Here is a 15,320-nt window from a genome sequence, read left to right as displayed (position 1 = left end):
AAAAATATAATTAAAATAATCATAAGTGTAGAAAATAAATAAAGTTGTACGATAATTTTGGGAAACGCCTTTTATTTACAAAGCTACTTCTCGGTAATATGATTTATTAGATATGACATAATTATACTAAATTATTAAAATTATTAAGGACAACTTAAACGCTTAGTATGTGGTATTTATAAAACTATATATACACATCAAACAATTTTTTTCGGTTTAGTTTAATTACTCAACATTTCAACAACAAAAACTTCAAGTCTGGTGGCACTCGCTTACTTCTAGCAAAATTAATGTTGTCAATGTACGTCAAACGCTGCTGATAACTATAGATAGTGTATAGTGTTTATGTACTCTGTGACTGATACGTTCTGCTTCTGACTTCTGAGTGCTGTGAGCTGTCATATTATAATTAATATAGATAATAGATATTTAGGATTGTAAAACAAAATTGTTGTTTATTTATATTTTATATTAGAACTTGGAACACGTCGGACGTGTTCTTTTAACTATTTCTGTGCAATACGTTATATTTGTTTTTTAATATTAAATATACCTGTGATTTTCTTACGATATAAAATATCAGTTTTAATTGAAGTTTTATTGTACGAGTGACTAGTGAACCATAGTTCATAGTGTAATTTTTTAATTTACGTTGGATGCGTAAATAATAATGAACTTATCTTTTGCCGGTTGTGGTTTTCTTGGTATTTACCATGTCGGAGTTGCAGTGTGTCTTAAAAAATATGCTCCGCATTTGCTTCTAGGCAAGATTTCGGGAGCCTCTTTTGGGGCTGTCTCGGCATGTTGTTTGCTCTGTGAACTTCCTATAGGTGAGTTAAAAGAATGATGAAAATACTTCGAAAACAGTCAAACTTAAATTTTCATTAATAAGAAAATTTGTAAATAAAGTATCTTGTAATTTTCAATTAATTAAACAAAACTAAATTAAGGGATTAACTCCTAATAAATTATAGAGATGTCAATATCCATAATTGTGTTATCTATTCTTGATTAATTGCTTATTTAAAAATATGATTTAGATATGATGTTTTTATTTATTTTTGGGTATATGAGTGTACACTGTAGCATATAATTACTTGCATTTGCAATTAGCTATTCTTTATAAAGGAAAACTTATTAAATATTAGGATATTTTTAATCTATTAATCTTATGTGAATATATATGCTCTGATCTAAATAATGTTTTAAATATCTATGTATAGAGAAAGTTTGCCTAATTGTTAGAAATTTGGATAAAAATATTATTTATTTGTTATTAATACCAAACATAATTGAGCATAATAATGTTTACAAAATACTTATTGAGAAATTATTATTTTTTTTTTTAACTCATAAAATCTTTAAATGATTAAAACTTCAAAAATTTATTTATTTATTTTAAAAGTACATATTAAATTTCCTTATCTCTCATGAATTACTTAATTTAGAAAAAGTCTTAACTGCAAAATATTATATTGTAAAGGTACATAAAACATGACCCTTTTAAAATGAGAAATAATACCTAGATACAAGTCAAATGCTTCACTATACTATATAATTTTGTCCTTGATATTTATTGGGTCATATTAAATCAATATTGATGTATCCTTTGTGCATATTTACTGTATAGTGGTAGATATTATTTGTAAATACTACTGAAAATTTATATCATGATAAGGAATCTGGTTTGTCTGTTTAAAAGAACACACTATTTTGTGCAATTTATAAATGTATATTTTGACAATTTTCTCAATCTAAGAAGTTTTCTTTTATTAAATTTAAATAATAATATACAATATGTTCCTTAGTTTTCTGGCCAACTATAAAAGTTTTCAACATAATTATCGATTTCATAAAAATTATCAGTTGATTTTCACATTCAGCACTTACAAAATTACATCATTTCCTTTTTATTAATACTTAACTTAAGAATACTTTACAATTATTTGAAACAATAAAAACTACATTTCTATAATATAACTTTTGGGTTATATAGCAATGAACAGTTTATTAATAAGATCAACTGATTTTTATATAAAAAATTACAAATATCAACTTAAAACTCATTATGTGGTTGTGAAATTTTAAGCAATAAAAATATATATAAACCAGCATTATTACTTATTTAAATTGAGTAAACAGTTTTCAAATGTTCCTACATTATTTTAGGTGAAATTACAAGTGATGTCCTGAGAGTAGTGGAAGAAGCGAGGGCAGGGTCCCTCGGCCCGTTTAGTCCTTCCTTCAATATACAAAATGTTTTGCTGGAAGGAATGCAAAAGTACCTGCCTCTTGATGCTCACAAGATTGTCAGTGGCAAACTCCATATTTCCCTAACAAGGGTTTACGATGGCCAGAATGTAATTGTATCTGAATTTCCTTCTAGAGAAGATTTATTACAAGTGAGTTTTAAATCAACAATACAAATTTTTATATTTTGGCTTTTATACTAAATCTCTTACATTTAAAAAATGAGATAATTATTAAAAAATATTATAATTGATTGGCGTCGTAAGTAAACACGTCATAGTCCTCTCATATTTCTACTCGTATTAGGTACCTGAGCGAATCGAGATTTGGTTGATAGTTTTATATTAAATAATAACTAAAAAAACGCGCTGTAAACCTTGGAGCCCTGTAGATCTCGGTTGTGAAACTTCCCCGCCATCCTTAAACCTACTTAAGTAATTTATACTTATTTCGTGGTATCAAATATGTTTGAGGCCTAATATTGTTTTTTTATAATCCTACTTTACTATAAATACATAAACTACTGATTTCTCTTCGCCAGGCATTATTAGCGTCATGTTTCGTCCCAGTGTTCTCCGGGATGTTGCCGCCTCGGTTTCACGGTATAAGATACATGGATGGAGGATTTAGTGATAATTTGCCTGTATTAGACGAAAACACGATTACCGTTAGCCCCTTCTGTGGCGAGAGTGATATCTGCCCCAGAGACTTAAGTTCACAGTTATTTCACGTAAGTGTTTAAAATTAAGTAATATTTTTAAAGTAAAAAAAAAAAACAATTTTATGCACAGTTCAAAGAAACATTCAAATATTTCTTCTGATTAAACGTAAACTGTTTTTACTTAAATTACATTTTGTATGTTTAAAATTTAGCCAGCAGCAGCAGTAGCAGTATAATAGATTAAAGTATTAATAAAATGCTGCTCTGTGTTCATGTTTTGTACGAATTAAATTGTAATTTAAATATGTATATTTATATGGCGCAGTCAGCTGGTAAAATAAGCCATTTAATGGAAGGCCTAGCCACTTCAATAAAGGGTACCGTTCAACTGTTTGCTTGAATGACGTCATTCAATTCATCTTCTGTTCAGAAAGGAGGAGAAAAGGTTTCTATGAACAAAAAGGCTTATGTAATTCAGGCCGCTGGTTAAACGGCGCCGTTTAGTAATGTGGAATGGCAAATGGCTTTAATCAGTTGGCTGTGACATATATAAAAGAAACAGGTTACTAATAGTGAGTTAGGCTTATATACAAATGTAGTTTAGATTAAATTGGTTCATTAATTTCCTTATATAACAAGTTAATATTAGGTAACTACAAAATGTAATATAAATGTTTGAAATCATAGACTAGTAAACGTAAACTTAATGGCATAGTTTGCCATTTATATAAGGTACATGATCGCAGCGTGATTATCATGACCTAACTGCATAGAAGACCTTCATAGATAGTTTTACTAAGTAGTTATGTTATACGGGCGTAACCTTTGCAACGAAAAAAGGAAATCGATATGGAAACAAAATATATTGCTAATTGATGAATCAGAATTTACTTATTAATTAGTTTGTTACAACACATCAATAAAGCATACTTTCCTTGTTTTTTCAAATCAGTAGCTACCAATACTTTATGTCGTTTCTATTTTTTTATTTAATTATGTTTGTGGTTTAGGTAAATTTAGCAAATACCAGTATCGAGTTGTCGAAGCAGAACATGAATCGCTTCGCTAGAATTCTATTTCCACCGAACGCTGAGGTTCTCAGCAACATGTGCAAACAGGGATTTGATGACGCTCTCCGTTTCTTGCACAGAAATAATATGATATCTTGTACTAGGTGAGTGTATTAGACATACAAATTATTATAATAGTGTTTTACGTTTATTGTATTGATGTTAGAGTGTTAAAAGATACATTAACATCTTCACTTAATTACATATATATATTAATACTAATATAATAAATCTGAATATTTTGTTTGTTTGGAACTACTCCGTTTTTTTTATTTGCTAGCCCAATTGTTGAGGAAGGAAGGAGAGCTTAAAACGAGTGTAACCGCGCGGTGCTTCTATACATAATATAAAGTTGTTAATCGAACCTAATAAACTCTTCACCTACTTCAATTATTTTGAACAACATATCAATTGTGCTATAGTTGTCTATATTTCGTAACTATATTTTAATACATTCAAGTATATTCATGCAACAATATATTGTCCTAGATGTCTAGCAGTGCAGTCCACATACCAGTTACAAGATGTTCTAGATGACACTCCACACGAATACGACCCCGAATGCGAAGAGTGCAAGGCGCACAGACAGGTAAAATTTGTAACAAATTAAGCTTAGTTTTAAAATCAAGTTATTAACTAATTAAGCATGAAAATTTATCTACTTTAGTGTAATAGCTAGCTTATATGATGACATTCACAAATCTTGATATTTCGAGTAAAAGTTTTTTTTTTTTGTTAAGCAAATCTATTTTTTTTTACACTTAATTCGGCCAGGAAGAATACCCCTGAAATAAAACTTTTTGGTATTCGAATTTATGAAAATATTCATTCCAGACGTAACTTAACATAAACAATACAATCAGTAATAATAACAATATATAAACATTACTATTGGACTACTATTAATACCTCACGTTACATTTAAAATAAATAAAGATTAAGCAATTGTAGTGATCACAATTAATCTTTATTTACTCGTACATTTTATTGACAATGGTCGTGTAAACGAGCTATCACATGCGCGTTTGTTGTTGTTTATAAATTACTTTATTTTAATAGTCGAACCACATTTTGGATGAAATTATAATTCTTCTTGAAATCTTTCTTAATTGTTTTTTTGAATTTTGATTTGATTATTTATCGCGAAGAATTCAAGGTGCGTTTCGAAAATGATCAAAACTAAAAAAAAAAAAAACAACTTAAATTTTGTTTTCTCGGAGAAATACGTCGCCATTGAATATAAACGCAATTAAAGGCTTTTTTTTTAGGATGCCCTCGTAGATGATCTCCCGGACACGGTAACGACGATATTCCAAAACGCTATCGAGACTGCTAACAACGGCATCGTCAACTGGGTAATGAAACAGAGAGGAATGCGTTGCGTTTCTCTGCTGACGCTGCCTTACCGAGTGCCCGTCGATGTTATGTACGCTACAATCACCAAGTGAGTGGATTTTACGATTAAACCTATATAATTACAAGTGCGTATAGTTTAAGGAGTCGACATGACCGTCTTGTTTTCCGTTCATAGCTCTTGCCTTGACACGGATCACGCGCAATTGTATGTTCTTCAAGTTCAAAGTAAGTCCAATTAGCATGATAACTTCTCTTGGTTTTCTTCGTGGGTTTTTAGATCTGGACTAATTAATATTTATATATATATATAAGTGTTGATCATTAACGTATCATCAATGAGTCTTTATAAATTGAATATGGAAAATTATTTTTTATTATTTAAAAGGAGTATGATTCTCATATTGTGTGCACTATTCAAGAAATATTTACACTAGGGTCAAATTTTGTATTCACTTTTAAACATATAAATTAGGACAAATTGTTATATAAATGCAAATCAAATTATGTATGTAATTTCAATGTAAAACATTAAAATTACAACATAGATACACGTGTTAAGAAATGACACTGATATATATAATTTATGGAATTCCAAATGAGAAACGAATCTACAATGGTATATATATATATATTTTTTCGTAGTGGTAGTTCGTAGGGTACCCGCCTGGGTACCACCTGTTTTAGTGTAGTTTTGTAACGATTTGAACCTACTGCTACTACACGCACAAGAGACATACCTTTATAGTTCCCGATTATTAATATTTCATACAGCACCAATCGGGTGGAACATTTGACCTTTAAAAAATCAACAAATCAAAATGCTACCTACCTATAACGTTAATTACAATACAATAGGTATTGTACAATAGGTATAAATATCAGTATTATCTATACTAATATTGAAAATGCGAAACGAACTCTTCATGCTACACCAATTTAGATCGAATTTGGTATGGAGATAGTTTGAGTCTCGGAGAAGGACATAGGCTACACTCCGTTAGGGAATAAAAAGGAAGGGAATATTGTGTGTTCAGTACTTGAATATAATGATTAATCAATATTATATAATAGTATGCAACATATTTTTATTCTAAGAAAGACTAATTTATATATTCATTTATTTAATTGGAGAACATACAGCCGTTGATAAACAAAAATAACAAATACTTAATAACTATTAGGCCAATAACAGTTCTCACATGTAACATTAAAGAGACTGAGAATTGGAAAATAAGTAGTAAGTTGTTCAAATAACATTCTGCGATATGAACAAAATAATATCGCATCGGTGTAATAATATTGACCTTGGACGTATTACGTACGATGTAATGGTATCGCGCAGCTGTCATGGTTTCTAGAAAAATCTACGGAAATATAAAAATGAAGATGATATGTACTTTTATTTATTAGTTGTTAACTGATAGACAAGCTCTATTTGAGTTACTGGGACTTTTAACTAGATTACTTAAAATATTTGTCGATTAAAGAGAAAAGTGAATTTGTGATGAAACTTACTTAAGTAGGTATTAAAAATTTATTGGTTTAGTTGAACCAATTTTTAATGAGTAACTTCTGTAACTTATAAAGATGTATACTTTAAGTGGATCAATTTTGAATTCGGATGGATAATCTAAATAATCATACACGAATGCGTTAATAACTTTTACCACTGAACTTATTTAGTCTCGATATCCCGTCACGTCCCCGTCACGTCCCTGTCACGTCCCGTCACGTCCCCTAAGTGCTCTAAAAACTACTAATTGAAGTCTGATGGGTTACTTTTTACATAATTATCATATAGATATTCGAAATAGAAAATCGAAAAGAAAAATTGGTTTGGGGATGGTGTTCTGCAGTAGATGCAACTTCAACTTATACTTTATTGAATTAAATGTGTACGTTGGTGTGGTCAATGAATTATATTGGCTTTAAGTGATTTATTATTTTAATTTATTTAAACGATTTAATTTAATTCCTATAGCGTTTGTATCATTTAGTATGGAACATATCTATAGTTTAAAATTTCAGGTTTGTTTTATCTTATCTATGTATATTTATAGTCAATTTACCGAAAAAAAAATGCACGATGTATTTAATTGTACAGCATACGGTGAATAATTGAATACCAAGCATTCAAAAATTTTACAATTTAATTAATATCAAAAAGATATTATATAAGGCTGTATGATCATTTATCAGCGCTCTATTGTTTATCAATACGGTCTTAAATTATAGAAAAACGAAAAAAATATTCACTCAACATCAACTGTTAGGCTATAATAAGAATAAATATATTAAAAAGTAATGTAGGTATGTTAGAACATAAATGCTTCTTGGTGAAATATTTTTTAGAAGAGTCTTTATATGACTGGCTGTTTCTTGATTTACTATTTAATGACCACATTATTAATGATTGCATGGTGTCATACAATTGGTCAATTGTTTTATTTATGTGTGCGTTATGATTGCGCTACGTCCTGACATTAGTCAATTGCCTCTATTACGCTAGGTTTTAATTACGTATGTGTGCATGTTGATATCATGATTAAGAGATATTTAATATGATGGTTCTCTTTGTTTACTATTTTATCGTTTGAAGCAACATGGCTGAATTAGGGAGATTTTCATTGCGATAAACCCATTATAGCAACTTAATATGATGGTATCTTTTCTAGAAAAGTAGGCAATAGGTAGGTTCGATACAAAAAGTTATCACGTAAAATAATAATTTTACTAATATTATAAATGAAAAACTTTGGATACACGGATGCAACTCAAACACGCCAAAACTGCTGAACGGATTTAAATGAAATTTGGCAAAGGAATATATTCTAAAACTTTAAATACCTGACACCTATGTTAGTATATCATAATGTATTATTAAAAGTATTATTTAAAAATCGAAAACACGCGTGACCATTATCTCAGTAGTTACGGTATCGTTCATATCAAATTATATACATTTATATCAATGATGTTATAAATGTGTTTTTGATTCGATTCAAATTTGCTCTGTGACACTTTGTTGACAGGAACATTTTACTACAGACTGTAAATACACGAGAGATTAACGTAGTTATATCGATAAATTAATTAAAATAGTTTACATAAGGTTACATAAATTTAATTAGTCTAAAGCTTATTCCAACTACCGGAGGACAAAAGCCAAATAAACAACGTTTGACATCGATTTGACGCGATTTCATTGATCGAGCTTGAATATTATATATGTATGTATGATATAGATTGGCGTATATTGATGCTTTGTTGTGTGTTATCGGAATTTTGGAAGTACAATTGGATGTGTGTAGTGAAATGGAATAGTGTTGTATTATAAATAAATACGTATTAACAAAGAACTTTCAGTAGTGTACAGTATAGCTGATCTATTAGCAAATTGCATTGTATACGAAAATCTTCAGTTTTGTTATTCTTTATTATCTCTTCGATTGGAATAGTCTATAAGTTACCTTTGACTGTTCCCTTGGGTATATCTTGTATATACACATAGTTTTTCTCCAAATTAAAAATATCAAATCAAAATGTACTTATTCAAGTAAGTTCTAGTGATCACTTATGAATCATTCATTTTACAGTCATTTTGCATGATTATACTCAATTTAAAGCTACCACCGGTTTTGGGATGTAGATGTTACCGAGAAGAACCGGCAAAAAACTCAGTATTTTCTCTTTTACGAAAATCAGTCACATATAAATTGTTAAATATAACAAGTTAATTATTAATTATCCCGCGTGGAAATCAACGAATACTAACTCCATGCATATTTATCATCTGTATTACTCGATAAAGAATATATCCTATATATCGTATCGTAATACGCCTTATTAAATGAAGTTTTAAAAGTATTTGAGGAATTCTGTTATAGAAGCAAACATCTTGCCCATGGAAATATGAATTGACATTTCGGAGACGGAAACCAGGTTTCCCTCTACTTCTCCGGTTTATACGATGTTTTTCACTGTTCCTATAAATATTATTATGGATATAAATAATATTGCTGTGTATATATTGTGATGCCGCCGTGAGAATACCAATTTTGTTTAGAGGATTTCGATCTCTGGGATTGTAAATAGACGTCACTGCTCTTTTTTGATGAATGAATATAGTCTCTAATGAATTTCTATGTCAGCAGCATTACCTCAAAGTAATATACCATAGGAAATTATACTATGAAAGTATTTAAAATATCCTTATCGAGCATCTAATGTCAGTCAACTGTCTAACCTTCATAATCGGGTACCTTGGAGAGTTGAGTCTACTGTCCACTAAAAGCAATGTCGTTTAACATTTGGTGCAGTAAATAAAAATCATTTTGTTTTACTAACGTCCAAAATCAAATTATTTGTTGTTTGTAAAAGTGACAACGCATTTTTTCATCGATAAATTAAATCTTGCAATCATCATTATGTGTTTTTTTAGTAAATTTTTTTAAAGTTATGTAGGTGATCTTTTAATCGTCAAAACGTCGGTATTGCAAAAAATAAATACATATTTATAAAGGTAAACCTTTAAAATTCCAAAGTCTGTTAGTTTTATCATACGTATCTCTATAATGATATTTCCAAATAACATCGTTACGTCAACTATTGTCAAATTGGTTCGAGTTACATATGTATTTACTATGTCAGAATAATAAAAGTAACAGGAAATCATGTCATGGTCCTTTGTTTACGAAATTTGTTCGATACCACCTATGTATATTATGTTGAAAAGGAATAATGAGTTATTGAACCTGACCTATTTAGCCCCTATGACATGTATCTGCAGGATTTGGTTAAGTGTGTTTTTCTTCTTGAATGTAATGCATGGTCAAGAAATTTGTAATTATTAATTCCCTGTGTATAATTTGCGAAATATTTCGCAAGTTTTGTATTCTAAATTAGCAGTAGGCATTTCGATTTGATATATTTTATGAACTCTCTATTGAAATTATGTATAACCCCCAAAAAATTGTATTGTAAAATAGACAATTCGAAGCAAGTAAGAGTGAAAGCAAACATGTTATCCAGAGATAGTCGCAACTGTGCGATACAGTAAGAATTCACTTCGTATCTCACTCATGAAATGTTGGAAATCGACTTACGGTGAAACGCCATTTTGATACGTATTCATTTATATATATATATATATCATGATATATATCATTATAGTATATCATGTTCTGTTAGTTTCCGAGTTTCTTTTTACAGAATAGTTTGAATTTCTTCTAAGAGTCTCAAATATAATCAATTGGTTTGCCAAAAAGATAACAAGACTTTCATTTGTTTTATAATTTTATTCATAATATTATGCTTATAAATTTTTCATAAGTTTTTTTGCAATAAAATTTAATTTAATAAATATGGGCCAGTCTTTCGCTGCAACCGTTCTTGACACGTGCACATATTCCCTAAACAAAATTATTTTCTTTTTAATTTTTACTTCAAAAACAAAAATAAATAAATAGATTAACGTTACTTTCGAACTTAAATATTCCTTTTAAATTTCAATCGCTAATTAAATCAGTTAACGGATTGACTGAATGTCTTTACAACATTTTATTGGTGCTTTTATTCAGATTTCATAAACTGACTTCTTGAAATCCTTCTTCGTATTCATTTTTAAATTTACTTGCACATATACTTCTTTACGCACGCTACTTTTTCTATCGTCTATCTATTGCTTGACAAGATATAATACACGCTAAATTTCAGACTATAATCACCATTTCATCGCTTTTTTAGTTATGTCGGTGATAAAATAGAGAAGCACGCGGTACAATACGCTGTGATGGGGAATATTCACATTCGTAGGAGGAGATGTATCCGTCACAACAACATTATGACTAGGTTAGTTCACGTTTTTGCGTTACTTGGTGGTGGTATGGGGTAATGCTTTGTAAAGCTGAACATTTAAATGCTTAATATGAGCAACGACAGTTAGGATCATACGCGTGCGTGTCGGGTGACATTAGGGGTGCTTTAGTTTCGCCATTTGTTTCTTGTGTTTGAATCGTCTGCGTGACTTGTAACCTGTTCGATCAGTCGAGTAAGCATAACAAGCACCCGGGTGCAATAAGTCGATCTCCCTCGTCCATAAAAAATAAATAAGATACCTTCTGGGACGCCTCATCTATGGACCAAGAGTTGCTGTTTATCGTCAAGGCGACCCCCGAATAATCGGGTATTTTTGTACCCGGGCCCGTCTTACTTCAGGTCTGCACCCTGGATTAAGAAGGGCCTTGGTTTGACAGTTAAGTTAAAGTAATACATATATACATCACTTTAAATTAACTGCCTTAGTAGAAGTAGAACTGCCTTTGTGCAAGCCCTATCGGGTAAGTTACCTGCCATTTAGTTATTCTACCGCCAAACAGCAGCAGTATTGTTGTATTACGGTATACCGATATCCGATATAGCATCTTAGTTCCCACGATTGATTGATTGGTGCATTAACTGTGTTAAAATTTCTTGCACTGCCAATGTATATGGGCGGGATTGACTACTTACTATTAGATGTGCCATAATTAAAAAAAACAAATGAATTGCAATTTGCAAAAAATAAGAAATAAATACTAATAATAATAGAAAGAAATAAATTATTAAAAAAGTTGGTATCTGCTCAGTGAGTTATTTTCAACATTTTCTGTTACAAGCCTATTAGGTTTCCAAAAGTATAGGTATTATCATATTATGTGTCCATGAAATAAATATTATAAAAACTAATCCATTTCCTTGTTATCTGTTCGTAAAAGTCAATTTTTGTTAATAATATGTAATTGTTATGTAAGACGAATTTGTTTTATTATTTAAAATATTAAACGATAATATCGCGACCTCGGACACAACCGATATCATAATATAACCACAATAAAATCCTAGTAACATAATATGATAACGTATCCGATGCCTTAAGGATTTCCTGTTTTATTATAACAAATAAATATTATTTTTATTTTAAATAAATAATATTATGTTTAATCTAATAAAAATAAAGTTCATAGTCATTTCAAGCCGACAAACGAATGTTTGTGTATTATGTGCCTGATATTATTGTTCGCAGAATATAGATTTAGAATATAGGTTTCATTTTAAATTAATATTAAGATGCTTAATTTTTTACGAAATCCAATTCCAATTTGATGCTGGTTTTTGGTTTGATTAATATCATAAACTCGCAAAATGATGATTTGCAAGTGTTTATACATATAAGAGCCTATTTAATAAAATACTTAAAGTTCTATAATTTTTTTAAAGTTGTGCTAAAGGACCTTTTTTTTTCTTTTATTGTAGTGTGTATCTGTGTTAGTAAAAGATTCTGCCAAAGTCACGTATTATGGAGAAGACACGTAGAACACTGGTTGGATCCAAATTTTGAAATTTTATTTATTGATATGTGTGTGTTGCAACCGAACAGTAGATAAATGAATAATATGAAAATTACAGTAATAATAATAATTGTTTTCTTTGTTAAATAATGTCCCATTATAAAGAATTACAAATATTCCTTTTCAACCCTTCAAGCTTAAAACTTGTGTTAGTAGTGAGGACGACAATTTTCTAAGGGTTTAGGATCTACGACATTTTACTTCGCTAGGCAGCCCTTAAGCCATTGCGCTATTGACTTGATGACCTTGATGTTTTAATTATTTGTTAGGACAATAAATATAACCATTTAATTTATTTCTGGCAATAGATATTAACTAAATCTTTATATATAAAATTATAGTGTTCGTTATTTTTGAACGATTTTGATATTTATTTTCTACTGACGCCATAGATCATGTATATTTCTTAATTCTAGTTGGACCTGGCAGGAGGAGGATTTTATATTGAGCGTAACGGCGCGTAATACCTTGTTTTTGTTTTTATTAAAACTTTTACTAATTATGTTTGGAAAAACTTTAAAGTTTAGCATTAATGAAAACTATAAATTAAAATGTTAATTAACAAATAATTTATTGATAAAAACGATAAAGTTTGATAACAGATATAAAACGTAACGAGATTTAGAAAATAATTTTTGATTACAAAAAAAAGATACACCAATATTTTACTTAAATTATAATATATAAGCATGTAACACAACAGCAGCCGTCAAAGACATAGTCTCGTATCATCGAGAATTATAAAATCCACAATTCATATTGAAATTACTTCCAATTTCTACCAATTATTATTTATAATTGTAATGCAACGTTTAACGGTCTGTACTTTATGGGTGCCTTTACTAATGTATCTAGCTTATAAGTCCCCATGTTCTATCCAATAAGACTTGGTTGCGTTCATAAATTATCTCAGTAGCAGATCGGATTTAGAAGGATCGCAGTATTACAATCACGTAAATATTCTAATACGCCTAATATGCGCCTAATATTTCCCGCTCGTGTTCAATTGTTATTCTCTTGAATTAAGGAGTGAAGGAAATATATTTTGCACCTATATTTTGGACATACTATCTTGTCCAGTATAATATCAGATATAAGTACAATGTCTGGAATGAACCTATATTATTGTCCTGAAATTATTATTTTTATACATATGCGACAATTGTCTTTTCTGCAAGCAATGCGTGCTGCTTTAAATATCAAAATATATACGACATTTTAATCTATTTGCATTATTTTATGTCCACACGAGTAAAACGCAACTTTCTCTTTTAAATTTACAACACTTGTAGAAAACGTCTCGTCAATCGGATGTGAAGTCTGACCGGTTCTACGCTTATACACACCAGTTTCATCATCTCCTAGCTGTTCGGAGTATATGTTTAACAACTAATAAAAAATACTCATTAAGTTATTACAAATTGCTAATTGCAATATCATACATTCCTTAGAAGAACATGCGCCCTGCATACAGTTTGATAACATTGTGTATGTGATTTGTATGTCAATTATATGTTATTTGGATTCTTATCTTCTATGCAATGCTATGTATGAAGTTATTTGATATATCATAGCTGTTTGTTTTGTTCGCAACTGGACACAAATAATAAACACAAGGTATATATATCACTAACTTGTGAATAATGTAATTGTATGTATATATTTGTAAAAAGGTGAACAATCAATAAAACTAAACCAAAACATAGCAAGTAAAATGGAATTTAAATCTATGTGACTTATACCCTTTTCTCAAAGAAAATATTGAAACAATCATATACCGTACAATATATAAATTGATTCCTCTTACGTTTTTTTAGCTAGGAAAATGACGAAACTAGTATTTATTATCTAAATACAATTATAATGTTCAATAAATATTTTTGTTGGTCCATTAGTATGAACTTGCCACCCATTGATGATCATAATTACTGAACTTAAAATATTTGCACATATTTACTGACTCTCTTGTTACTTGTAGAAATCTGTAAGAAGTATTGTTTTCAGGTTCGTCTCCTGCACTCCGAAGATGAGCAAGTCTCTGTGGCGTCTAAGTTGGGAGCTTGTACGTCAACTGCACGGGTTCCTGTATTCCGCCCACGATCGCTCTGAAGCTGCGCGTATCTATTACAAGTTGACTATGGATCATCGAGATGAACATCATCGCCTTGATAGAAGGTAAGTGTTTTGTAAATACCGGCTAAGTGCGAGTCGGACTCGCACACAAAGGGTTCCGTACAATTGACTAGGTAAACAACAGTAGGTACACACATTTATTGATATCGCGCAAAAATAGGCAAAAAAAAATGTTGGCGTTTTTTATATAGAAGGCCCACTTAAATATATATTTTATTTTAATGTTAGTATTTGTTGTTATACCGGCAACAGAGATACATAATTTGTGAAAATTTCAACTGTCTAGCTATCGCGGTTCTTGCGCAGCCTGCCTGCCTACAGCCTGGTGACGGACAGCCGTCTGTCCGTCACGGATAGACGTCAAGGTCTTAGTAATAGTCCCGTTTTTACCCTTTGGTTACGGAACCCTAAAAAGTATGTCAACTACATAGACTAAAAGTTTATTGGTTATCTCTGCCTTAT

The 15,320-nt window shown here is 30.2% G+C and overlaps 1 protein-coding gene across 1 annotated transcript in view; it reads left to right on the top strand.

Moving 5' to 3' along the window:
• Nucleotides 1-379: 379 nt before the first annotated feature.
• The window catches only part of LOC113397351 (uncharacterized), a 33,947-nt gene continuing 19,006 nt past the window's right edge, over nucleotides 380-15,320 (top strand). Inside the window, exons 1-7 of the mRNA XM_026635653.2 lie at nucleotides 380-830; nucleotides 2,170-2,402; nucleotides 2,792-2,980; nucleotides 3,922-4,085; nucleotides 4,471-4,570; nucleotides 5,250-5,425; nucleotides 14,730-14,900. Coding sequence (XP_026491438.2) covers nucleotides 671-830; nucleotides 2,170-2,402; nucleotides 2,792-2,980; nucleotides 3,922-4,085; nucleotides 4,471-4,570; nucleotides 5,250-5,425; nucleotides 14,730-14,900 — 1,193 coding nt within the window. The 5' untranslated portion in view covers nucleotides 380-670. The remainder of the gene's footprint in view (nucleotides 831-2,169; nucleotides 2,403-2,791; nucleotides 2,981-3,921; nucleotides 4,086-4,470; nucleotides 4,571-5,249; nucleotides 5,426-14,729; nucleotides 14,901-15,320) is intronic.

Source organism: Vanessa tameamea, chromosome 3, assembly GCF_037043105.1.
Source record: "Vanessa tameamea isolate UH-Manoa-2023 chromosome 3, ilVanTame1 primary haplotype, whole genome shotgun sequence".
NCBI classification, from domain to species: domain Eukaryota; kingdom Metazoa; phylum Arthropoda; class Insecta; order Lepidoptera; family Nymphalidae; genus Vanessa; species Vanessa tameamea.
Note: the sequence above shows the minus strand (reverse complement) of the source record. Positions and strands in the feature narration are given on the sequence as shown.